The 26,342-nt window shown below is 39.3% G+C and overlaps 3 protein-coding genes across 3 annotated transcripts in view; 1 reads left to right on the top strand and 2 right to left on the bottom strand.

Annotated features, from left to right (window-relative positions):
- The window catches only part of LOC310733618 (N-acetyllactosaminide beta-1,3-N-acetylglucosaminyltransferase 3-like), a 387,738-nt gene that overhangs the window by 91,762 nt on the left and 269,634 nt on the right, over window positions 1-26,342 (top strand). The window lies entirely within an intron of this gene.
- LOC310733654 (uncharacterized protein) lies at window positions 15,075-22,218 on the bottom strand. The gene is made up of 12 exons (XM_083555077.1): window positions 22,188-22,218; window positions 21,789-21,842; window positions 20,916-20,975; window positions 20,582-20,662; window positions 19,197-19,259; window positions 18,913-19,002; window positions 18,342-18,416; window positions 16,759-16,845; window positions 16,573-16,608; window positions 16,409-16,483; window positions 15,633-15,662; window positions 15,075-15,342 (listed from the first exon to the last, which is right to left on the bottom strand). Exons 2-12 carry the CDS (start codon window positions 21,817-21,819, stop codon window positions 15,290-15,292), a joined length of 681 nt encoding a protein of 226 aa, XP_083411203.1. The 5' UTR covers window positions 21,820-21,842; window positions 22,188-22,218; the 3' UTR covers window positions 15,075-15,289.
- Window positions 23,094-26,342, bottom strand: part of LOC310733669 (uncharacterized protein) — a 6,184-nt gene continuing 2,935 nt past the window's right edge. Inside the window, exons 7-13 of the mRNA XM_083555097.1 lie at window positions 26,253-26,315; window positions 26,015-26,123; window positions 25,571-25,645; window positions 25,037-25,075; window positions 23,861-23,932; window positions 23,730-23,765; window positions 23,094-23,404 (exon numbers count right to left, since the gene is read on the bottom strand). Coding sequence (XP_083411223.1) covers window positions 25,636-25,645; window positions 26,015-26,123; window positions 26,253-26,315 — 182 coding nt within the window. The 3' untranslated portion in view covers window positions 23,094-23,404; window positions 23,730-23,765; window positions 23,861-23,932; window positions 25,037-25,075; window positions 25,571-25,635. The remainder of the gene's footprint in view (window positions 23,405-23,729; window positions 23,766-23,860; window positions 23,933-25,036; window positions 25,076-25,570; window positions 25,646-26,014; window positions 26,124-26,252; window positions 26,316-26,342) is intronic.

Genomic DNA, 26,342 nt, shown 5'->3' with positions numbered 1-26,342 from the left:
TCAAACTCCGTGTTTCTCAGCGACAGGCCAGAAACCTGACTGATCTAGAGAAGATCTGTGTGGAGGAGTGGCCAAAATCCCCCCTGCAGTGTGTGCAAACCTGGTGAAAAACTACAGGAAACGTTTGACCTCTGTAATTGCAAACAAAGGCTCCTGTACCAAATATTAACATTGACTTTCTCAGGTGTTCAAATACTTATTTGCAGCTGTATCATACAAATAAATAGTTACAAAATCATACATTGTCATTTCTGGATTTTTTTTTTTTAGATTATGTCTCTCACAGTGGACATGCACCTACGATGACAATTTCAGACCCTCCATGATTTCTAAGTGGGAGAACTTGCAAAATAGCAGAGTGTTCAAATATATATGTATATTTATCTTTGTCCTCTTCTACCTCTTCTTCTTCCCCCTTGTTCTTCCTCTTTTCCTCCTTCCTGGTGTCTCCATCCTCAGCATTCTCCTACTAATATACCCCATGTCTCTCCTCTGCACATGTTCAAACCTTCTCAATCTTGCCTCCCTCACCTTGTCTCCAAAACATCCTATATGCGCTGTCCCTCTAATAAATTCATTTCTAATCCTGTCCATCCTCGTCTCCACTTCCTGCTTCACCAACACCACATCATCCAACCTTCTCTCTCTTTGATTTTCCTCATTCATCAGCTGCTCAAAATACTCCCTCCATCTTCTCAACACACTCTCCTCACTAGTCAACACATTTCCATCTCCATCCTTTATTGCTCTAACTTGCAGTACATCCTTCCCAGCTCGGTTCCTCTGCCTGGACAATCGGTACAAATCCTTTCACTTCTTCCTTACTGTCCAACTTCTCCTACAGCTCCTCATATGCCTTTTCCTTGGCTTTCACCACATCCCTCTTCACCTGCTGCTGCATCTCCTTGTACTCCTGCCTACTTTTCTCATCACTCTTTACCTGCTGGTAGAGGTATTTCAGCTCTAACGGTGAAATGAATAAGTAGAAAAATACAGAGCCAAATTTAGAATTTATTTATTCATAGTATTTTTCATTGGTAGTTTTGTTTGTTGTGTGTTTTTTGGTGTATGATTCTGTCTCTGAGTTTAATTTGCAGTGAAAATCTGTGGAGTGAAATACAGTGAATTTTAAATGATATTAAAGAAGTTCACAGTAAGAAAAAAAAGAGAGATTTGTATGTGATATATATGTGTGTGTGTGTGTGTGTGTGTGTGTGTGTGTGTGTGTGTGTGTGTGTGTGTGTGTGTGTGTGTGTGTGTGTGTGTGTGTAGGGTGTCAAAATAAACACCTTAAAGCATTAATCAGACATTATTGTAATGTATAAAGTTACACATTTTAAATACTGCATGTTTAAAAGCAGTTAAAACCAGCTCTATTCAACACAACGATTTGTAGCTAATTAGATATAAGATCATATCAAGGATTCATATATTTATATATTAGAGATTAGAAACTAAAATGATACTAAAAGTAAATAAATTGTGAAAGTACTGATTTTCACAAGATAAAAAAAAACAATGTCATTAGTCATCATTAGAACAAAACTAATCAGATTACGATATGAAATAAAAAATAAAGTTGAACATAGTAAAACTGTAATAACTGTAATAATACGTTCACACGTTTCCACGTAGGACTCATATCTGTGTAAAGATTTTCAACCTTAATACATAAAAACACCAAACCAGGTTTTTCGTTCTCAGTAACGGTCTGCTGAGGATTTCTCGAAGGTTTTCTTCCATATTCACTTTCCTTTTAGCGCTGAAAATGAACACGCGGCAGCTGCCGAGGTGACGACGAGAACGGCAAGAAAAACAATCACAGCAGTGCAAACATTGCCAGAGGCGGACGAGAAACGAATTATAATCAGCAATGAGAATCACAACTTTCACTCTTCGTTCTGATGACTTTCTGTTTTCCTTCCGCTCCACTTTAGCTTGTTTTGAAAAGCAGGCTGTTGGTTTTGTTTGAAGTCAACAGAACCGACGTTCCACACTGGACCGAACGCAGCAGAGTGTTCGATTCTGTCTGCACAGCAAGACCGGGAAATAAACATCATTGGTGAGAAGATGATTTTCCATCGGTGGTTCTGTACACAGCATAGAGCACAGCACAGACTGTAATGGTTATATTTTTATCACAGGTTTTGAATGATATCATGTTCATAGTAACAGCTACATGCCTGCTGTCTGATTGTACAGGTTTTTTTAAAGTGTGTATGATTTCTGAAATAAGTCTCATGTCAGAGCTTTGTAGCAGAGGTAAAACTCTGTTTCCTGACACAGGAATGGATCAAAGGCTTGTTTCTTGCTTACACGACATTCTTTGTGTTTTATAACCTTCAAGAAAAACAATTTGATTCTTTGTAAATCGTTAGTAAAACACATGGAGAATTTGTCTGGCGATGTTTCAGTGGTGTAGCAGTAAATTGGTAACGCATTCTTTTAACACATGATGACACACAAAAGATTCATGCTTCATTAAATTGATATCGTTTGGTCTTCAAGAGAAAAAAAAAGCATGAATATGAAGGTAACTGCCATTACACACAATCACTGTTTATTAGTTTATGAAGCGAAGTTGGTTTGGATTCAAATTTTAATTGGGAACAACAAACTCCCACTGGCAGACCACCAGACCAACCTCCTCCACCATCCTCACATCACCACTATTTAACCACTCCATCAATCCTCCACCCTTTGGACTAAACCACTCCCAGCCATTCCCCCACCCCCCATGGCCAGAACCACACCCTACACCCCACACCACTTTTCCACTAAACATGTTCTATCCAACATGCTACTGAAAATTAATCATGAAGATTGTGACAGTATGTCTACTTGTCCTGATTTGTTAGATGTTGGTGGACCACACATTTGGTTCATCTCCTATTTACAGAATGAATAAACACAAATTGCGTCATAAAATGAAATAAATTTTGACCTTGGAATTTTATTTATATTTTTTTAATAAAAGTTCTAAATTAAGACCATCTCGGTGATGGAAAGTTCCTGAGACAGGACACATTCCATTATTTCCCACTGTCATCATGAGAAGGTATCAATAAAAAGGCTTCCTGCTTTTGGCTTCCACCTGTTTCCTTGAATCTGGTCCATAATTTTAACTAAACAAAAAAATCTCGTACAGAGTTGAACAGACGAAACCATGTTGCCAGTAAACAGTTTTTGGATCAGACTTTTGAAATGATACGATTTGAAAGGAAATGTGACACTTGAGTTTGAAACCTGCTTGGCTCAGGAGCAGGTGCTGCCTGGAGTCCAGGTGTGAGATTGGTTCTAGCGAATGTAGAATAGCGAGAAAAATAAATGGCTGTCCGTTCGAGCTCATAATGACTATCCCTTATCGTGTTTAGTGTTTCAGACGATGTTGAGGTGCTTTGCCTGGGAAACAGCGAGCAAGATAATGTAGGACTGAACAATGACGAGCCCAAAAGAGCTCTCGTGTGTTTAATTTCCCTGTGAATCCAAATTAATAAGCAAATAAATCCATGCAGAAATAATCTGGGAGATAAATAAACGAGCGGCAGCACAGCAGCGTCTGCAGCACAATGGCATCTCATTAACGGAGCACAACAGTGACAGAAAGTTGATGGGTGATTGTTTTTTTTTTTGGATTAAGAGAAGGAGGAGGGGGTCTGTCTGATACATCAGAAAGCCAGGAAGAAACACAGAGGTGAAGCAGGGGAGAGCGTTATAGAACAGCAATATAACTCTCATCAGGTCCATCTCTGCACGTAATTAATGGTAATGAAGCGGCTTGTTGCTCCCTGAGTGTTCTTCCACCCATCATACAAAAGCTTACGGTGCACGGCCTAATGGCATTGTGAGAGTAATTAAAAATATGCTGAGTGTTTATGGCGTGCATGCATCAAAGCGAAAAGCACGAGACCGTATTGTCCATCTCCACAACTCGTTTTCAGCCCTTTAAAACAAATGAACCAGGCACAGATCTTTTCCCGAGTCAGAGCACGGCTGGAACGAAGCAAACAGGTCAATAAGAGCAAATAAAGAACGTGGTAGGGGAGAGAAAGCGCATTACCAAACGCCATTTACACACCTGTCATCCTGCCAGTGCTCAATAACTCAGCTCATAAATAGTGAGAATAAAACAATAAACCTGCTGATATGCGCTCATTGTCGGCAGCATGGAAATCGTTTTAATCGCACGGTGAAGCCTGAGTAGCTTGTATAAGTGCACCATGAAGCCACGAGAAATCTTTAGTAAACCTCATGCTAATAAAAATAGAAATTGGCCAAGAACTGTAAAGATATGAGCTGATAAGAGACGCAATTACTGTAATATCCCTGTTATTTCCTCAAATCATAATGATCTAATAATATATATTGTGTGTGTGTGCGTGTGTGCGTGTGTGCGTGTGTGTGTGTGTGTGTGTGTGTGTGTGTGTGTGTGTGTGTGTGTGTGTGTAAAAATTAGCCATAATGCTAAAACTACCTTGTATAGTTCCCCTTTATATAAACTCTTCTAAAAGAGTGCTTCGGAACCTGGCATCATGACTTCAGCAGCAGTTCCTGTAGTTTGCCAGCATTTTTTGTAAACCCTGGTCCTGGTCCTGGTCCAGCTCGTTCCCACTGAGGAATTTGGAGGCCAAGTCAGCACCTTGAACTTCATAGATCATTTCTGTCTCAAAGATTTAAACCATAAAAAATTATAACAATGATATAAATGTAACTTTGAGCTTGTTTTTAAATATTCTGTCCTACACTGATTATATATATATATAAATAAAGGGGGTGTAACGTTACACGTGTTTGTACCGAACCATTTTGGTACAAGACTTTCGGTTATCCTTTTTAGGTGTGGAACAGAGTTAAAGACTTTGAGTGCATTTCTTTATTATATACAGTGGAACCCGGTTATGTCGATGTCCTAGGGGGTCGCCAAAAAGCATCGAGGTAACCGATGATCGAGATAAACAAAAATCAAAATGGCGGCAGTATATTAACGGCTTGAAATTTCTTTATGTACATGATGTGCGTTAATAAATGAGAACGTGCATGCACGTGTTTTTGGAGGGTTTTTTACACAACAGCGTTGCCGTGATTTGTTTGATGAAGTCATGCTATAAAAATACATACAGTACATGTTTATCTGTCAGGAATCCACCTGCCACGCCCCCTTCAGCCCCCTTCAGCGTGTCAGGTGTTTTCTCGGCCGCTTTTTCTGAAGCTCCCGGTACATGCGTATCCCGGTACGTGTCTTCCCACCAGCACTCTCTCACCGGCACTCTCACACTACGAACACTAACACTAACTAACAGCAGAGATTCACCAGTATACAATACAACACCTGGAGCAGCTGTAAGACTTGATTTTTCCGCCACTTACGCGAGTTCTTCTGCGGCTGCACCGAGATAACCGTTAAATGGCAAATTTTTCCCCCCTTGTGCTCGAGATATCAGGGTTCGGCGACATAAAAAAAGTCGACATAACCGATAAAAAATGCTTAGAAAAAGCGAGAATTTGGCGGTTCCACTTCAAAAACGTTGACTTAATAGGGTTGTCGAGGTAACCGAGGGCGAGATAACCGGGTTCCACTGTATTAAACATGAAAAAAACATAAAGAATGTTAGTGCAGTGTCACTGTGGCTGCTCACTGTGTGCCAGAAATACGATTTGTTTTGTATATGCATGAAGACTGCCATTAAAACTATAAAGAATCCAGATTGCTAGCGTTAGCCGCTAACAGGAAGTGGCTTCTAAATCACTTTTATGCAAAACAATTTATTGCTTCAAGCCTTTCTCTTAAAAGGAGAGAATCCTGACAATTCCATACATTGAGGGAGTAAATAAATGTAGGATGGAGGGAATGAAAACATTTGTTGAAGTTAGCTAAAATAAGAACAGTTAAGTAGAACATATCTTTAGAAATGTTTACATTAAATGTAAAACACGTGTGCACACACACACACACACACACACACACACACACACACACACTTACACATCTGTATTACCCAAATGAGGTCTAACAAATGTAAACTATTTAATTTTTTCATTTATTTTATTTTCATTTTTAAAAAAAGTTGGTATATCATTATACACACACACACGCACACACACACACACACACACACACACACACACACACACACACACACACATATATATATATATATATATGCCAACAACGCAATGCACCAGGAAACACAATTGCTCCAAGCATGACTGCCAGCCGGGTGCTGAATGGACAGCTCCGCTTCAGCACTAGTGTTGTGGAAAGTTCCAGAGTACATGGCAGAAATGGAGGTTGGCAAAATCAGACATGGCTGAAGACTAATAACGAGAGCGGCAGCTCTTTACCATTCTTAAGCAGAGAGGAGTGTATAAAAGAAGACCATCTTACCCTCTAGGAAACAACAGCAGCAGCTGAGACAATTCCAGCCAAACCAGTGCCCCATACTACTATAACAACCTCTGCCCCAAGCTCTTCACTAATCCTGATCCCTTTCTCCAGCCTCAAGCCTCAGAGCTCCCTTTTCCGCACGTGGACCACCACACACTCTCGCTCTCACTAGTGCATGAACCACTAAAACATTACAATAATGATGAAATTATAATGAATGGATATTCAGTCTCTTCCAGGTGAGGGAAGGTTTCTTTCAGGTCATGTGATCTCAGGGCAGTTTTCCCTCACCACTGTTACACCTGGGTCGCTCATCAGGGATAAACTTATAGGTATACATTTCTAAATGTTCTATTTCTATTCTTGATATGTTATTAAACATCTCATCAGTAGAAGGAGCTCCAGGAATCTGGATGCTAGATTGGTTAATAGTAGGATACAATAGTAGGATTTCTTCTAGAACTTGTCTACACCTCCATTCTTTTTTTCTTAGTGCACTCGTGGTTTAAATACACGTGATTATCTGAAAGACCTTAAACCATTTTTTTCTCAAGGTGCCACTGTCCAGACTCAAATGTTAAACCGGGAAGTGGTTTGACCTTTTAAGATTGCCTTGGTGACAGCCTCGGTGGAAATGCGTTGCATCAGAGAACATCACTGTTCAGTTCTTTTTGAGGTGAAGAAAGCATTTACATTCTGAGGTGTTCCTATATCGGGCCCTTAGGTCACATTCCCAGAAGGTGAGTAGACTCCAGGCCAGAGACAGGGCCATCCTCATTAATCACATCAACGTCTCCCACACTCTCTCTCCCTCTCTCTCTCTCTCTCTCTCTCTCTCTCTCTCTCTCTCTCTCTCTCTCTCTCTCTCTCTCTCTCTCTTATTTCCTTTTCATTTCACTTTCGTAGGTCAGCATTGATTGAAAGCACTGGTTAATTTCTTGTTCAGGCGAAAGGAACACATGAAAGCACACTTTAACTTGTTTCTAATTGGACCCAGAGACATGAAAAAAAGATCCTAAAAAAAAAAAAAAAAAAAACATCCTAAAGATGTGCAAACAATTGGTCTGTTTTTCTTCCCTACTTCTACCAGGCACAAAACCGTGTTGCTGATGATAATTGGTATGCCAAAGACAGTTATGGGTTTCTGACAGAAACATGTGCTGAATCAGAGTTGATTTTTTTAAGGATTTATGGTCAGTATGTACATTTTACATTTCTGACATTATTTTTATCATGGCAGGAAATCAGGGGATTGTCAGAGGTTCAAGCACTGGTATTGCCAAGCTGCTACACCTGGGGCCCTTGAGCAAGGCCCTTAACCCTCTGTGCTCAATTTCACTGTGCTGAAATAAACATGTGGCATGAACTATAAAGCACTTTTTTACGTTTTACGTGAACATATTTACGTTTAATCACCGCATAATCTGTGTAAAGCTGCTTTGAGACAATGTTCATTGTTAAAAGCGCAATACAAATAAACATGAATTGAATTAAATTGAACTTTTGTTTGTTCTTTCTTGAAGGTAGGTAGATATGTAATAAAAGCATTGGACTTTGTTGAGGAAGGTCATGATTTTAAATCCATGCTCCACCTAGTGGCCACTCCTGTGCCCTGTAACCTCTTAGCTGCTCCGTTGTATAAATGCGAAGACGCTCTAAATAAGGGCGTCCACCAAACACTGCAAATGCACCAAAGTGTTTCATTCCTTTAATATCACATTGGAATTATTTGATTATTTGTTTGTACTGTAGGAAGTGTGAATGTTGTGAAATGTCAGAGTTCTTGTTTATCACTGATGCTATTGCAGCGATAACAAATCGTTCCCTCACCAGGCCCTGTTTTTGTTCTTGTTTTAAATATGAATCAGAATGCAAAAAAACACTGTGTTGTTACAGAGCAACCAGTAACGTGTTGGAGCAGGTGCATGGACATAAACATCTAAAATCAGAACTGCTGTAATAGTGAACAGAATAAACCACTGACCACAAATAGGAATTCCACAAAATAATAATAATAATAAATAAAATATTAAACACAGCACCCAAACATGTCCGTTATCTGTCTCCCATTATGTGTGTTAGATTTGTTCTTCTGCTCTCAAACACCTTGATCATCTGTTTTGTGTCTCATCTTCACTAGTGTTTATACGTTTTATTTTCCACTGATCTTTATTACAGTACTGAGCCATGGCCTGTGTTTTTCTTGTCTAATAAATTCACACTTTATCTAGTTTCCATGTTTACAAGGTTCGGGCTCCTACTTTTCAGCTTCTCTAATTGTTCCTTTCCTCTGGCCCCAGGTAGCTCTCCTGGTATTTTCTCTTCTGACCTCAACTTGTCTGTTTTCTCAATAATGAGTGTGGATCTGCTCTGTTAGACCACACTGTCAGTGATGTGACCCCTGCAACAGACTCTGACTGTGTTTATCCAGAGGCTCGAAATCCAAAGACGTCCAATAAAACTGTGCCTTCAGCTTTGTGCTGTTTGGAGAAGAAGCCGATTAGAACAGTTTAGATTTTTAAAACAATTTTAAATCAAATGCCTGCTTGAGTAAATTATATATAAAATATATAATGAATTTTTTATAAAAATACATTCATTAAATCGAATTATTGCAACACATTTTTTATTATATTGATTAAATGAAGTAATTAATTAAATTGGCACAAATTAAATACATTTAATCAAATTAAATAGTTTAAATATACAGATACAGATGTGTATGCAAGTGTGTGTGTGTGTGTGTGTGTGTGTGTGTGTGTGTGTGTGTGTGTGTGTGTGTGTGTGTGTGTGTTTTACATGTAATATTTAATTTTACAGTCAATTTTTATTTTTTTACATGTTTTTACACTTTAATGTTTCAGATCATCAAACTAATTTTAATATTAGTAAAAGAGAACACAAGTGAACAACATGCAGTTTTTAAATGAAGGTTTTTATTATTGAGGGAAAACAAAATATAAAACTACATGTGTGAAAAAGTGTTTGCCCCCCTGTTAAAACTGTGGTATCACACCACAGTTGAATTTCTCTCGCCACACCCAGGCCTGATCACTACCACACCTGTTACCATCAAGAAATCTCTTAAATAGGACCTGCCTGACAAAGTGAAGTAGACCAGAAGATCCTTAAAAGCCAGACATCATGCCGAGATCCAAAGAAATTCAGAAACAAATGAAAGTAATTGAGATCTATCAGTCTGGAAATGGTTCTAAAGCCATTTCTAAAGATTTGGGACTCCAGAGAACCACAGTGAGAGAAATTATTCACACATGGTAAAAACATGGAACAGTGGACAACCTTTCCAGGAGTGGACCAAAATTACCCCAGGAGCACAGGGACGACTCATACAAGATGTCACAAAAGACCCCATAACAACATCCAAAGAACTGCAGGAGTCACTTACCTCAGTGAAGATCAGTGTTCATGACAAAAATGGCAAAAATGGTCTGCATGGCAGAGTTCCAAGACGAAAACCGCTGCTGAGCTTAAAGAACATAAAGACTCGTCTCAGTTTTGTCAGAAAACATCTGGATGATCCCCAAGACTTTTGGGAAAATACCCTGTGGACTAAGGAGACTAAAGTAGAACCTTTTGGAAGGTGTGTGTCTCATTATGTCTGGTGTAAATGTACCACCGCATTTCAGTTTGTAAATATGTTCCGCATGTTAAAAGGATTGCATTTGGTACAAATAATATTATAAAGTGTTTCACACTCTTTCCATCTGGTATTCATTTTAATTAAACTTTCTGTTTATATTCAGTCAGTATTTCTGCAGAACGTAGCAGGTGAATGCTGCTCTGATGTCACATGGGGACAGTGATGCTGCAGTCAAAATAACATTTTATCAGAAAAAACTATTTCAACGTGACAACAATAATATCTTTGAAATGCTCAATCTACACTTTGAAAAATCTTCTTCTTCTTCTTTCAGCTTCTCCCATTAGGGGTCTCCACAGCAGATCATCCGTCTCCATACCCCCCTGTCCTCTACATCTGCCTCTTTCACACCAACTTCCTGCATGTCTTCCCTCACCACATCCATAAACCTCCTCCTTGGTCTTCCTCTTTTCCTCCTTCCTGGTGTCTCCATCCTCAGCATTCTCCAACTGATATACCCCATGTCCCTCCTCTGCACATGTCCAAACCATCTCAATCTCACCTCCCTCAAATTGTCTCCGAAACATCATGAACGATTCCCTATAAGTTTAACCAGTGGCAGGACGTGTATTTGGTACCTGGGTCTTCAGTGAGGACGTTCCCGATTTAATCCTCCTCTTAATATCCACCACTATCACGTGACAATTATAGAAACCATCAATACAATACAAAAACACAATATAACAACACGTGGCATTACAGAGAGACGTTTAAACCCAGTTAAGACTCTAAACCGCTACACTACAACCACAACTGTGCACCTACAACATCTGGAGCAGTTCAGAAATAAATCGGAATAAAACTGGAACATAACAAAATGTGGAAAAAGTGAAGAACTGTGAAAACTTTCCTGATGCACTGAACTTGTAGTTGAAAGGTTTCTGTCAACAAAACAAATTTCTTGTGTGTGTGTGAGATACACATTAATTATACAATTAAATCAATTTCATCTGATTCGAATTAGTTGGTTTGTCGTTTATTTTGGTTGGTTGGTTGGTTGGTTGGTTGGTTGGTTGGTTAATTACAACTGTACCCAAAGCTGCTGGGTGGATTTTATTTTTATATATTAAAGCAACTGTTAAATCAAAAAGGTATATGATACTGTATATCATACAGATTGGAAATTATGAGCACTAGTGAAGACTTGCTGGGGAAACCATATAGTATAAATGATAACACAAGTAAATCTGATACACTTTAAACTAGTCTTTATTTCCACATTCCTCATTTTAAAAAGTAACCAGAACAGCTTGGTTTCATGCAGCACTAAAGCGCCATCTAGCAGTCCACTTGAATAATGCAACTCATGCAGATGCGTACCATATCATTTCACTGGACATTTATTTTTACCTATAAATACTATATTCGGCTGAAATGGAGACTGGAGGAGTGGAGGGTTGTTCTTACATTTCCTGTCTGATGTGACAATGATTTTCATTCCCTTTGATAGAGTTGTGTTTTAGTCCAGTGTGCAGTAATCTCACAGCTTTGTGTCCAGACACAATTTACTGCTGCATCCTAAACGAGCGCACAATAAGAGCTAATAACACTGCTGGCGTACCGTCACTTATCTGTGAGACTTACTGCATCTAAAACTCAGAGGAGATCATTAGATTCTTACTTTGCTTTAATATTCCAAAAGCATTGTGTCTGATTGATTCCAGTATTAGAAAAGCACATTCTATCAACACTACTGTTCTGTTCTCTTCAGATTCCTCACACTTTCATCCAAGCTGAACTCTCAGCAGCTTTTACCCAAACTGAGCCTTCTACCAAAATCCAGGCTTCTCTCCAAAACGATACTCCAACCCAATCTGGTGCTCTTGTCCAGCTGGAGGCTTCTGTCCAACAGGAAGCTTCTACCCAACATTGGGCTCCTACCCAAGCTTAGGCTTTGACCCAAACTGAGATTTCCACACAAACTGAGGCTTCTGTCCAACTTAAGGCTTCTGTCCAGCATGAGACCTCTCCCTCAACCTGAAGCTCCTGTCCAACTAGGAGCTTTGTCCAGTATGAAGATTCCCAGGACTGCAGTTGGAACTCATTCAGCCTGTGGGTGTTGATCGAACACCGTAGGATTTTATTAAAGACTCTGGGAATGTGAGAATCCGCTGTGTGGCTGCAGCGTGTTTTCAGTTCCATGTTTTTTTAATTCATTATTACTGTCACCATTTTACTGTGAAAACTGTGCAGCAGTAAAACTAATGTGTAGTCATTACAATGTTTTGGGTGGAGTTTCTTATTTTTTAAATATCTGAGTAATGAAATGAAGTCGTGAATAAATGTGTGTTGAGTTGAAGGTTTTAATTTCGCCTTTTTTTTTATAAAAATGGTCAAACAGAAATACTGCAATAAAGAATAAGATTTGTGCTGTTAAAATGTATTTGGGCAACAAGTTATTATAGCGTTCATTCTGACAGCCATCATTTTAACTAATAACAGTGAAGTGAAGAAGCTTTTATTGTCATTTCAGCCGTATATATGTGACGCAGTACACAGTGAAATGAGACAACGTTCCTCCAGAACCCTGGTGCTCCTTACAACAATCACAGAACAGAAACACAGGGTAGAAGACTGTAAGTGTCCTCACCACATAAAGTGCATCGTGTGAAACCTGGTGTAAACAGTGCAAAGACAACACAAGACAGTGCAAGACAAATACACAACACACAAAACAGCGCCACCAGTAAACCTGTTGTATATTTCACACTGCGGTGTGTAAGAGACGTAAAGTGAACATTGTAAGTAACAAAAATGTAAACAAAATGTTGTGCAAAGTGCAGCATCAGCAATCCTGAAAAAATATGTGCAAAAACGGCATGTAAACAGTTTCTAGTATTGAAGTGATGTAATGTGGGTGGTGCTGAAGTCATGGGTGTGTGTGAAGTGAGTACGCGTGTGTGTTGAGTCCGGGTTGTACAGATCAGTCACACAGTGTGTGTGTGTGTGTGTGTGTGTGTGTGTGTGTGTGTGTGTGTGTGTGTGTGTGTGTGTGTGTGTGAGGGGTGTGTGTGGTCATTCACAACGCTGTTGGATTTGCGGATGCAGCGTGTGGTGTAAATGTCCATGAGAGAGTGGAGAGAGACTCTGATGATCTTCTCAGCTGTCCTCACTATCCTCTGTAGGGTCTTGCAATCCGAGATGGTGCAGTTCCCAAACCAGGCAGTGATGAAGCTGCTCAGGATGCTCTCAATGGTCCCTCTGTAGAACGTATTCAGGATCGGGGGAGGGAGATGAGCTTTCCTCAGCCTTCTCAGGAAGTAGAGACGCTGCTGGTCTCTTGATGATGGAGCTGGTGTTGAGTGACCAGGTGAGTTTATCAGTGACCAGGTGAGTTTATCAGTGCAGGTATGGTGAAATGTGATGCATCAAATTTAGCAAAAATGTTAAAAATTAATACTCACAGCCCGACGTTCAGAAGTGTATTGAACATGACCTGATTGTCAGAAGTGTATTAGAACACGACCCGATGTTCAGAAGTGTATTGAACACGACCCGATGTTCAGAAGTGTATTGAACATGACCTGATTGTCAGAAGTGTATTAGAACACGACCCGATGTTCAGAAGTGTATTAGAACACGACCCAATGTTCAGAAGTGTATTGAACACGACCCGATGTTCAGAAGTGTATTAGAACACGACCCGATGTTCAGAAGTGTATTGGAACACGAACCGATGTTCAGAAGTGTATTAAACACGAACCGATGTTCAGAAGTGTATTAGAACACGACTGATGTTCAGAAGTGTATTGAACACGACCCAATGTTCAGAAGTGTATTGAACATGACCCGATGTTCAGAAGTGTATTGAACACGACCCGATGTTCAGAAGTGTATTGAACACGACCCGATGTTCAGAAGTGTATTAGAACACGACCCGATGTTCAGAAGTGTATTGAACACGACCCGATGTTCAGAAGTGTATTAGAACACGACCCGAAGTTCAGAAGTGTATTGAAGACGACCCGATGTTCAGAAGTGTATTGAAGACGACCCGATGTTCAGAAGTGTATTGGAACACGACCCGATGTTCAGAAGTGTATTGGAACACGACCCGATGTTCAGAAGTGTATTAGAACACGACCCGATGTTCAGAAGTGTATTGAACACGACCCGATGTTCAGAAGTGTATTAGAACACGACCCGATGTTCAGAAGTGTATTGAAGACGACCCGATGTTCAGAAGTGTATTGAAGACGACCCGATGTTCAGAAGTGTATTGGAACACGACCCGATGTTCAGAAGTGTATTGGAACACGACCCGATGTTCAGAAGTGTATTGAACACGACCCGATGTTCAGAAGTGTATTAGAACACGACCCGATGTTCAGAAGTGTATTGAACACGACCCGATGTTCAGAAGTGTATTGAACATGACCCGATGTTCAGAAGTGTATTAAAACACGACCCGATGTTCAGAAGTGTATTGAACATGACCCGATGTTCAGAAGTGTATTAAAACACGACCCGATGTTCAGAAGTGTATTGAACATGACCCGATGTTCAGAAGTGTATTAGAACACGACCCAATGTTCAGAAGTGTATTAGAACACGACCCGATGTTCAGAAGTGTATTAAAGACGACCCGATGTTCAGAAGTGTATTGGAACACGACCCGATGTTCAGAAGTGTATTGGAAAACGACCCGATGTTCAGAAGTGTATTGAACATGACCCGATGTTCAGAAGTGTATTAGAACATGACCCGAAGTTCAGAAGTGCATTAGAACACGACCCGATGTTCAGAAGTGTATTAGAACACGACCCGATGTTCAGAAGTGTATTAGAACACGACCCGATGTTCAGAAGTGTATTAGAACACGACCCGATGTTCAGAAGTGTATTGAACTTGACCCGATGTTCAGAAGTGTATTGGAACACGACCCGATGTTCAGAAGTGTATTGAACTTGACCCGATGTTCAGAAGTGTATTGGAACACAACCGGATGCTGAGAAACCAGCTACAAAATATATTCTCTGTTTTGTTGATCCACACAAACTGTTTAAATTATTTTACTAAATTATTTCATTTCTGGAGACACAAAGACACTCAGACTTTATTTAAATAACTGCTATAATTTAATAAGAATTTAAGATTAAATGAAAATAAAGTCAAAGATTTCAGTATTATATATTAATGCATTAATAATATTTTTTAGTTTTACACGATTTAAACTTTAGGATTCATTATTTTTCTTTGAATTTATTGAACTAATTCACGTTGGTGCCATTTGATTTTTCACTTTAGCACAACGATGTGAATGAAATCATGTTGTTAATGCTGCAGATGAAAAAGTCTACAAAAGACAAACATACAGGCAATTAATTCAATAATAATAATAATAATAATAAATGGTGTAATCAAAGCATTTTTAAATAAAATCAAGTTCATATACCTTTTATTATTAGTAGTAATAGTATTAGTATTATTAATAAATTTAATAATTAAATAAACACTACTTCATTTATACATAGTCTTTTTTCATTATTGCAAAATTATTCTTAAATTGTAAAAGATTTTGTCCTTAAAATACAAATAAATACATATAAAAATATTTTTCACAAAATTCTACAGAAATTCACCAACCTTTAGCTTGTGCCTGCATGGACACTAAACCTTTATAAATAAAGATATGAAAATATTATTTATGTATTTGTACAGTACCTGTGAGCGAGTGTTCTGTGGTGTTTGAAAGGCACATGCATGTTCCTATTGTTTCTATGCAACAAACTCAATAATGTAGTGATAAAGATTTCTATATAAGATTCCAAATCTATAAATGTCCAGATGTTCCACCTTTTTTCCAGTGAAAAATCCTCCCCCATCACGAAGAACAGCTTTACAGACTCTCAGCATCTGGACTCTTCGTTTCTCCAAACATTCAGCTGAAATAAAACTCTCCAGAGATGTTCTTCACTAGATGGAGGTTTTCTTCTTCATCTCAGAGCAGTTCAGCAGGATTGAGGTGCGGTGACTGGGCAGGTGGGTTCATGATAAATATCACTCCAGACGTCTCTCTAAATAACACGTACAGAACTCAGACGTGCGCTTCGTCTTAGCGTCTCGTTGTACGGTGAAGTCGCTTCCGATGAGCCGCAGTCCAGACGGAACTGCACGGTGATGAAGTGTGGAATGAAGTCATGATGCTTCACTTTTACTTTCCAGAACTTTTCCTGCTCCAAAACATCCTCAAACTGTTTGGATTTCACAGAAATGTCTTCCAGTCGTTCATTGTCCAATTACTTTTGTTTTTATTATAAATGCATAGAAACGAAATGAACCTGCATGTGTCTCAAACACCATCAAGTCTTTCCACACTCCACTGAATAAACCAATAAACAAATCTCTGAAAGTTCATTTACCAAAAAGCTGCATGAACATCTGAAGGCATTCCGTGTCCCCGCGATCATACACCTTCATGAAACATGTAACATATTCTACAAATAAAACCAGACATTTTCATTTCAGACACTATAGAATATCTAATACTGTATATGGAATTGAAATAACAGTTTGAAGTGTTTACCCTGCTGCTGATTTACAATCTCTCCCACTATGTTCACTGTTAAAACAATCATTCACAATTATATATTTATTAAACTATTTCACTTCATCCACTTTATTGTTTATTGTTGGAGTTGGAGTAAATTAGGAAAACAATTTAGATTAATGTTTTGTACTTAAACGTGAAGAATGAGATGAATTTCCTTACGTATGACGATGTAGGAGAGGTCGCTGTAGTGACCAAAACAGCTTTTCACCGCTCCCAGGCCTTGTCTCAACCAACACAACAGGAAATCTTTCCAAATAATAATAACAACAAACAATTCAATGAAAATATTTATTTGGTTGGTTATTTTACTCTTCCTTTAATTACATTGCAATATAACAGTGATTTCACTTTTTATTACACTTTTTTTTTTCCACTTCCGCCATAGCAGCTATAAACACCCATCTCTCTTTTGTTCATCAGAAAGAAACCACAAGCCTGAAATTCCCTGTGTTTATTCTAATCCAGGTCCTCACCTTGTGTCCAAGCAACCAAACCACCATCTAAACTAACAAATACAACTGCACTTGTACATTTGATTACTTCTCACCTGGGAGCTGCAAACCACCATCTCCTGCTCCCATGTCCTAAAGACAGCTGAAGGACACAGCAGACAAGCAAGATCTCTGCTGTCCAACTCCACAAGATGTCCTTTAATACTAGGAAGTGGTAGCTTAGTGGTTACGCTGTAGGACTTCCCATCATAAAGCTCATGAGTTCAAATCTCAACACCACCAAGCTGCCATGGTTGGGCCCTCAATCGGGGCCCTTAACCCTCAGATAAAAAAATGAGATCATTTTAAGCCGCTTTAGATGGGAGTGTCTGCTAATCAGTCATATCATGCCCTGTTTTATTAATCTTGCATGTTTATAAGATAACAAACAGGGAATCTTGGGTTGCAGGACAGTGACAACCGTAACATTCTCTCCCAGTATGATGTAGGACCAGTGTTCAGGAGCCATGACCAAAGAAATCACCCCAATTGTGGGATGTAGGTCATCTGGCAACCCAAAACCCTTTACTGTATACTGGAGACAAAACATCAATAGAGGAACAGAGACTCCTTCCATAAACATTTCATAAATCAGTTGCTATAGAAACATTAATGTATAAAGGTAAAAGTGCTTCATAATTGTGACATGAACTTTACACCAGTGTGAAATTCTTTCCTCACAGATCCCAGAGAACATTGCAGCGATACCAGGGCTTTAACCCCCAACCCAGAGCCTTAACCACGGAGCTACCACTTCCCCTATCTATGAGGTGGTATCGAAAGGTTTCAAGATTCGCTTTGTTTACAAGAAACTACCTAATTTATCTATGTTTCCACACGATCACCTGCAAAATAGTCTCCTTGTACAGCTTCCAGTGTTCTTCTGGACCATGTCCTGGAAGTCTTCTATTCTTAGCTGTCAAGCACCTTCTGTGATTTGTACAGGATCCCGACAACAAAACTGCGAGCTGGATCTTCATCTTCGGGAAGAGTAAGGTGAGTCTGGGGAATAGTGTGGGTGCGGGAGTGAGAGTTTCACGTGTGATGAGGAGCTCGGTGACGGGGTGCACACGTGGTCAGAAGAACAGACCTAATATCAACCTGCACTACCATCAGAGCTGCTGTTCTAAAGAATTAATAAACCTTTTAACCAATCAGAATCCAGAACTTTGCAGCAGAGTTTTGAGATTTGTGGTGGGTCCCTAAAAAAGGGCAAAAATCCTACAAACTAGAAATGTGTGAGATGCAAACCTGGATCGCTCGACCCTGCAGCCAGCATGGAGATATAGGGCTGTGTTTTATCCACCCATGTGTCCAAAAAGCAGCCTGCAAAAAAAACACTTTCATGTATATACACATGCATCAGTCTTAACAACAACACTGCTGGTTAAAACACCATTAAAACATGCACTACATGACCAAAAGTTTGTGCACCCCAGACAATCAAACACATGTCCCTATATGATAAGCTTCTCATTCCATAAGCTTCCATTCTTTCCAATAGATTTTGAGGCTGTGACTGAGAAGATCAGTGATCATTCAGCTGCATTAGTGAGATGAGACTCTGATGTTGGAGGAGGTAGAAGACTCTAAAGGTGTTCAGTGGAGGACACTCAAGTTCTTATACTGCAACTTTCACACCAACAGCGATATCTTCATGGAGATCGCTTCTTGTACCATCATGCGACCTCATCGTGAATCTCGCGATGCAAACAGTCAATGTAAAAAATCATGCAAACACGTAGACATTCTATAAAAGTGTGTGAATGCCGTGTATATATAAGTATATAAATATTGCCACACCTTGAATGAAACACTTTACCTGTGAATTTGGTTTGGTTCTGAAATCCACCGTGTAAAGAGCAGTGAAGAAATGATTTACTGATGATTTCCACACCTGTCTCAGCCATCCCTGTGGTACAGGAGCATACACAGCATTATCATATTAATCACACACTCTCCCACTGCCTCTAATTAGCATCGTCCCACAGCATGAAACTACAATAATACAATACATTTTCATAAACACACAGATGAAATAAACTGCTAATAAATAAAGAAAAACATTAGCACCAGGAAGAGAACGTGCTAAAAACATATACTCACGTCGAGACACGATCCAGTCCACACAATCCTCCATCAGATCTGTGCAGAGCAGCTTCATACACGCTGTAATAGAAAGTGAAGGTCTTGTTGATATCGCTTTGTCACTTCAATAATAACAGTAAAGATTTTGTGAAGGAAAAATAGACAGTGTATTTCTGCCTTTTTATTGTTTTTCAGCTAAAAATGTCATCAATGCGCTTGTAATGTTATTTTATTATGTAGAGTAGAGAAAAGTTTTATCATAAAAAGATCACAGAGAGACGACACTCCCAACTTGTGGGTAAATGTAGAGAAGTGTAGAGTCAGTCACAAAAAACTAGGGAAAAATTGGGTCACAATGAACACCATGAACTTGTCTTTACTGTAGGATGTAGGACCATTGTTCAGGAGTCATGACCACAGAAACGGTGCTGGTTGAAATCCCCCAAAATAGTAAAAAATTACGTTAACTCAAAGTTTTAGAAAATACAAGCAAATAATCCAAACTCAAAAGTGTTAAAATCATTAACTGCACCACCCCCATCCCACATCATGCCCTGCTCTGTCCCTGTCCTGCCACTACCCTGCCCCTGCCCCTCCACCACCCCTGCCACTGCCCTGCCACTGCCCTGCCCCTGCCCCTCCACCACCCCTGCCACTGCCCTGCCCCTGCCTCTGCCCCTCCACCACCCCTGCCACTGCCCTGCCCCTGCCACTGCCCTGCCCCTGCCACTGCCCCTCCACCACCCCTGCCACTGCCCTGCCCCTGCCACTGCCCTGCCCCTGCCACTGCCCTGCCCCTGCCCCTCCACCACCCCTGCCACTGCCCTGCCCCTGCCTCTGCCCCTTCACCACCCCTGCCACTGCCCTGCCCCTGCCCCTTCACCACCCCTGCCACTGCCCTGCCCCTGCCCCTTCACCACCCCTGCCACTACCCTGCCCCTTCACCACCCCTGCCACTACCCTGCCCCTTCACCACCCCTGCCACTGCCCTGCCCCTGCACCACCCCTGCCACTGCCCTGCCCCTGCCTCTGCCCCTTCACCACCCCTGCCACTGCCCTGCCCCTGCCCCTTCACCACCCCTGCCACTGCCCTGCCCTTGCCCCTCCACCACCCCTGCCACTGCCCTGCCCCTTCACCACCCCTGCCACTGCCCTGCCCCTGCCCTGCCCCTGTACCACCCCTTCCACTGCCCTGCCCCTGCTTTGCCCCGCCCCTGCCAAAACAAAAAACAAAGCGGTTTAAAAAGTGTAATGATCTTTTCAATCTGGATAAAAGTTATTTTCGACCTTGTAGGAAGAGACACAGTTCATGTGTGTCTGTAGTAGAAAAGAATAAATACACAGAGAAAGTGTAAATGGTTTATTCTGACATAAAGAGAGGTGGAGTTTAAAAAGTTAACTACCTTTATATTCCTCCGTCATCAGCTTTCCGAAGAGACGATAGCAGACTGAAATCTCGACACTGCACAGCTCAAATATACAGTCTATAAAAACCATACAACATCAGTCTGTTACACACCGATGGTGGTGCAGGGAAAGAGGCAAAGGGGCTAGGAGTTGGTGACTATCTATCTATCTATCTACCTATCTATCTATCTATCTATCTATCTATCTATCTATCTATCTATCTATCTATCTATCTATCTATCTATCTATCTATCTATCTATCTATCTATCTATCTATCTATCTATCTATCTATCAGTTATATTGACAATAAAGTTATATCTATAACCTACTGGATAGTTTTCCAGCAAGGAGAGGAGCATTAATCGCTTCAGCAGGAGCAGGACTGAGAGCTGGAGGGGGGGGTGAAGAGAGACATTTTTAATAATAATAATAATAATAATAATAATAATAATAATAATAATAATAATAATAATAATAATAATAATAATAATAAAGTAATTAATAATAATAAGGTAACACGCCAGTTTCCAGGTCACATGACCTCGGTGGTATGAGTCATTATTTATGTTTTGGTTTACAGTTTTTCTCAGTCGCTTTGGAGCGTTTCCTCGAATCCTCCTTAAGATTTGCGGATCAGTAAGTGCATTCTCAAAACAATGTGAACAAACAGCAAAATACATTAGATTTTCCTGTTTTTTTGCTCAAAATCCTCAGTACTTCTCTCAAAAGTAAGTATTTGTGTCAATGAACATCTCATTGCCATCAACATAACAAGTCCTTTTATCATTGTTTACGAACAAGATGTCAAAATGTTTAGTCATTTTTTCAATATGACTGCTTTATTTGAGTATTTCCTGATGTAAAATATGTTTTGAAGTATTGAACGGGGCAGACACTCGTACACAATCGATTAAATGATGTACTAAAGCATTCGCAATTTGATCAAAGCAACGAGAAATGTTCTTATGAAGAGCACAAAAGACTAAATGATGTGGAGGTTGAACAAGTAGTTTTGAGAATTTTATTTCTGATCTGAGAAAAACTGTAAAACACCGGAGGTCATGTGACAGGGTTTTTCCTTCCTTTACTCTATTCTTTCTTTTGCTTTCATTTTAGACAAACAGCCTTCTAACAGCCCTCACACACACACCTGCATTTCATTTCACTATCAAACTGTAAAGTGTGAAAGTGAATGTATTTACCCAGTGTCAGGAGAAGAAAAACTGACCACATCCTGATCCTGATCCTAAACCCACCTGAGGAGGAGATCAACAATAATGTTACCATTTATACACACAATACCTGCAGTACTGTTCTTACACACACACACACACACACACACACACACACACACACACACACACACACACACACAACACACAAACACACACAAACACACATTCTCTCTACAATTTTAAACACAAACACACAAAAGACTTGCTCTCATACACACACACACACACACACACACACACACACACAAACATACATTCTCGCTACAATTTTAAACACAAACACACAAAACACTTGCTCTCATACACTCTCTCTCACACACACACACACACACACACACACACACACACACACACACACACACACACACACACACACCTGAAAAGAATCTGTGATGAAAGTCACAAGTCCCTGGTAGATCCGTATTTAAAGCCTGAATGAGTGGGCATGTCCCAAATCACATTCCTTCAAAATATTACATCACTTATTTGTTACACCTGTAAAAGTTAAAGTGTGTGTGTGTGTGTGTATGTGTGTGTGTGTGTGTGTGTGTGTGTGTGTGTGTGTGTGTGTGTGTGTGTGTGTGTGTGTGTTTCATGTCATTTTTTATGTCACTTCTAAATAAAATAAAGATTATGGTACACCGATATTTAAAGCCTGAATGAGTGGGCATGTCTGAAATCACATTCCTTAACAATAAACTCAAAAATAAAGTCATTTGCTTTACGTTACTGTTCAGAAGATCAGAGGTTCAAGCCACAGTATTGCCAAGCTGTCACTATTGGGGCCCTTGAGCAAGGCCCTTAAACCATTGTGCTCCATGGCTGATTCTGTGCTTTAACCCCAGCAAGGCATCAACTTGAATAATTGTGTAACTTACTCTTTAATAAGTCTACAATAATAATATAAATAAATGTTTTGTAGGAAAAAAATATAATAAATTATTTTTATTTTATTTTTTATACATTATTATTATATTTTTATTATGATTTATTATGATTTTAAATAAAAAAAAAAGTTGGATGTTTTTGGTAAATTAGTAGCGTTTCCCACAAACGCTGAACACGGAAGCGTTAATATTATTCTCAGCCCCGCCCCTACCCAGTCCAACCCCGCCCCCTACCCAGCCCAACCCCGCCCCCTATCCAGCCCAACCCCGCCCCCTACTCAGCCCAACCCCGCCTCCATCCTAAACACAAACGTTCATAGAGTGAGCATGGGGCAGTATGAATCCTGCCCCAGCACAAGAAGATTAAAACACCAACCTCACAAAGATTTTATTTTATTTTATTTAAATTTCAGGAAAAACAGATTCCTCATCTATAAAGTATAAAACAGAAGACTTCCAAACAAACACTTAAAATAAACAAGCACAAGAAAGTAACAGTTAATGATAAAATACTAAAACTGACCAAATAACTAAAACCCAAAACCCCACATGATCTGGAGGTGTATTTTTTAAAAGTGAATCACACTAGAGATAACTATCTGCTCCCGGATTGGTGTAGAAGAAGGTCACATGATGGATGTGTTTAACATGCTGCAGCTGCTGAAATCATCTCATTAATGCTGCAGACGAAAATATCTGAAAAGAGAAAAGCACTTTGTTAGTACCTCAAACAACCCTATAATTAGCTTGTGTTTACACGACCCTCATATTCCCATGTCGTTCCGCTCAGTTATGGAAAACAAGACCTTTTGTTTTTTACAGCTCAGTTTTGATCTTGTTTCGGTTTCTTGTTCCACGTTCTGGTTTTGCTGCGTTTGTTTGCCTGATGTCGTCCAGTTTGCTTGTTTATTTAATAAAATGTTGTGATTGGATCCGACCATATCCTAATTACATGACATTAATCATATTAATACTAACTAGAGAAGCTGAAAGAAGAAGCATACAAACAAAAATACAGTACCTTTGGTGAAGGTTTTGATGAATGGTGGGAAGGAATCTTTACACACAACAAAACAAACAGTAAAGACACTGATGAATCCGGTTGAAAATAAATGAAGTAAATGATTGTAATTGAAACAAAATGGACTTTACCTTGATGAGCAAAGCTCATGTTCATGCAGAATTCGTAGACGTTGGTAAAAGCGAAAAAACAGTCTAAATATTCTGAGAAAAAGAATTGCGTATTTAGTGCGTAGATTTGTGTTTTATATAAACTGACTTCCAAAAAAGTTGGGACTCGGTGAATACAATAAATTGCAAATCTCATAAAACCATATTTTATTTTCAATAGAACACAAAAAACATATCAAATGATAAAACTGAGGAAATTTACCATTTTAAGCAAATAAATTGGTAATTTTGAATTTAATAACCACAACAAATACACAAACAGCTTGCTTAAAGTATATTTTCCATCTAAAGAGGTTAATACGCAGCAGTTCAGTAAGACTGGGTATAAATAGTGTATCTTTAGAGGCTCTCTGAAGTAAAGATGGGTGGAGCTTCACCTATCTGTCAAAGGCTGTTTCTACCTGGTCATAAGTACAGTTTAAGTATTTTTGAGCATCGCATTCCACATTTACTCCCAATCTGCTCTTATAATTCCCTCCACTCTTCTGGGAAGATGTTCCTCTAGATTTTGAAGTGTGCTTATGAATGTTTGTGTTCATCATCCACAAGGGTGTTACTAAAGTCAGGTACTGATGTAGGTGAGGAGTCCTGGGGTGCAGTCAGCGTTCACATTCATCCCAAAGGTGTTTAGAATAAATGAGATCAGAGCTCTATAGCAGACCACTCAAGATCTTCCTCTCCAAAGCATGTAAACCAGATCACTTGGGGCACAGGGGCATTGCTATGCTGGAGCAGGTTTGAGTTTCTATGTTCAAGTGGAAAATGTTATTATAGCGCATCTAAAGACGTCCTGTACAATTTAGAGCCTCCATTTGTGTGGTAACCGTTTGGAGAAGAACCACACATAGCAGGAAAGGTCAGGTGTTTTATTAAAGTAATAAAGAAAGTATCTGTAGCATCGCCACACAGAGAGAAACATGACCCTGTCCCAACTTTCTTGAGACATCAAATTAAAAAAGTCCTTATTTTTCCCTTAAATGGCACAAAAAAATGGTAAAATTTCCTGTTTGAATATTGAATATGTTTTATCTGTATTATTGCTAAAAAAATTTAAATATATTTTACATTTTACACAGTTGAATTCTTTTTTAAATTGGGGTTGTATAATAATCTAAATCCAGATGTGATGGTATTTACCTTCCCAGTTGTCACTGAATTGACTTGCTTTGTTGTTTCCTGTTACCAAAGAGAAAGAATCAAATTTAAAAGACGATTACTTATAAAAGTTTATATATTATCCATAGTAGGCTTCGTAATTAAGCCCAGAAGCCCCGCCCCCTTTCCCGCCCAGCTCGATGCTCTCTGTAAATGCAGAATCCTTCGAGCTTTTTTTAACATGAAATAAAACCTCGTTTGTCTCAGCTACCCGAGTTCGGGGCGTGGCTCTGGGGATTACTGTTCATTCAGATCACTGATCAGTGAGATCAGACACTGATATTAGAGAAGGTAAGGAGTCTCCAGTTTCAGTTTACTCAGTGGGGTTCAGTGGGGTTGAGATGGTCAGGGTTCTATGCGGGACACTCGAGTTCTTCTACTTCAACCTTCATATAAAGCCACCATGTCTGCATGGAGCTCGCATGGTACACCTCGAACCTTGAGCAGCACAATCACACCACACATTCCCAGATCTTTACTCTACAAAGAAATCTTAACCAAGAACTCGCAATTTACCAAAAAGCCACATGAAGGCTGGACTGCACATTTTACTGTACTGAGGAAGAATCTTCATGGCACATTCAGAAAATTCTGAGGACAATGAAAAAACAGGAGATTACTGAGAACGGAGGAACACAACATATACAGAAACTACAGGTGATTTTAATTCCATACAAAAATATAAACCTCAATACATTTTTGTTTACCTTGATATCGTTTAATAAAATATTTTGCTGCAAGAGACGTCAGAAAAAGACAAAAACATTTCAGCTTGGAAACAAAATTCATGAAAAAAAAAAAAGAATAAATAAAAGAGATAAAATTGAATATTTTAAGGTACATTCACAAATGTATTTATACAAGAAAAAGCCACTTATTTTAAAATATTTCAAAAATATAATTACGTTTTAATTATTCAATAATATATTAAATTCAATTTCTAACACAAATATATTAAACATATTCTTGCTTAAAAACTTACTCAGAATATTCAGAGTCTGTAGATCGTACCGAGAGATGCAGCCAGTCACCCCGTTTGTGTATTTTTTAAACCAGCACACAATGTAAGCTTTAATATAAAAAATCATAAAAAATAAAGTTCTACAGAAATAAACAGATCAAGAATGTTCATTTTTAATTGATATAATTTTAATCCCTAAATTCCATGTACATGAAAATGATTGTAGAAAATAAAAACCTTGATCGGTGGACTTTTTGTTGTCCTCCTGTGTGAGAGTCAATAAAGCATCCAGCATACACGCTGGAATAAAACACACAAAAAGATTGC

This window comes from Silurus aristotelis, assembly GCF_946808225.1.
Source record: "Silurus aristotelis genome assembly, chromosome: 11".
Classification (NCBI taxonomy): Eukaryota; Metazoa; Chordata; class Actinopteri; order Siluriformes; family Siluridae; genus Silurus; species Silurus aristotelis.
This window is presented reverse-complemented; position numbering and strand designations above follow the sequence as displayed.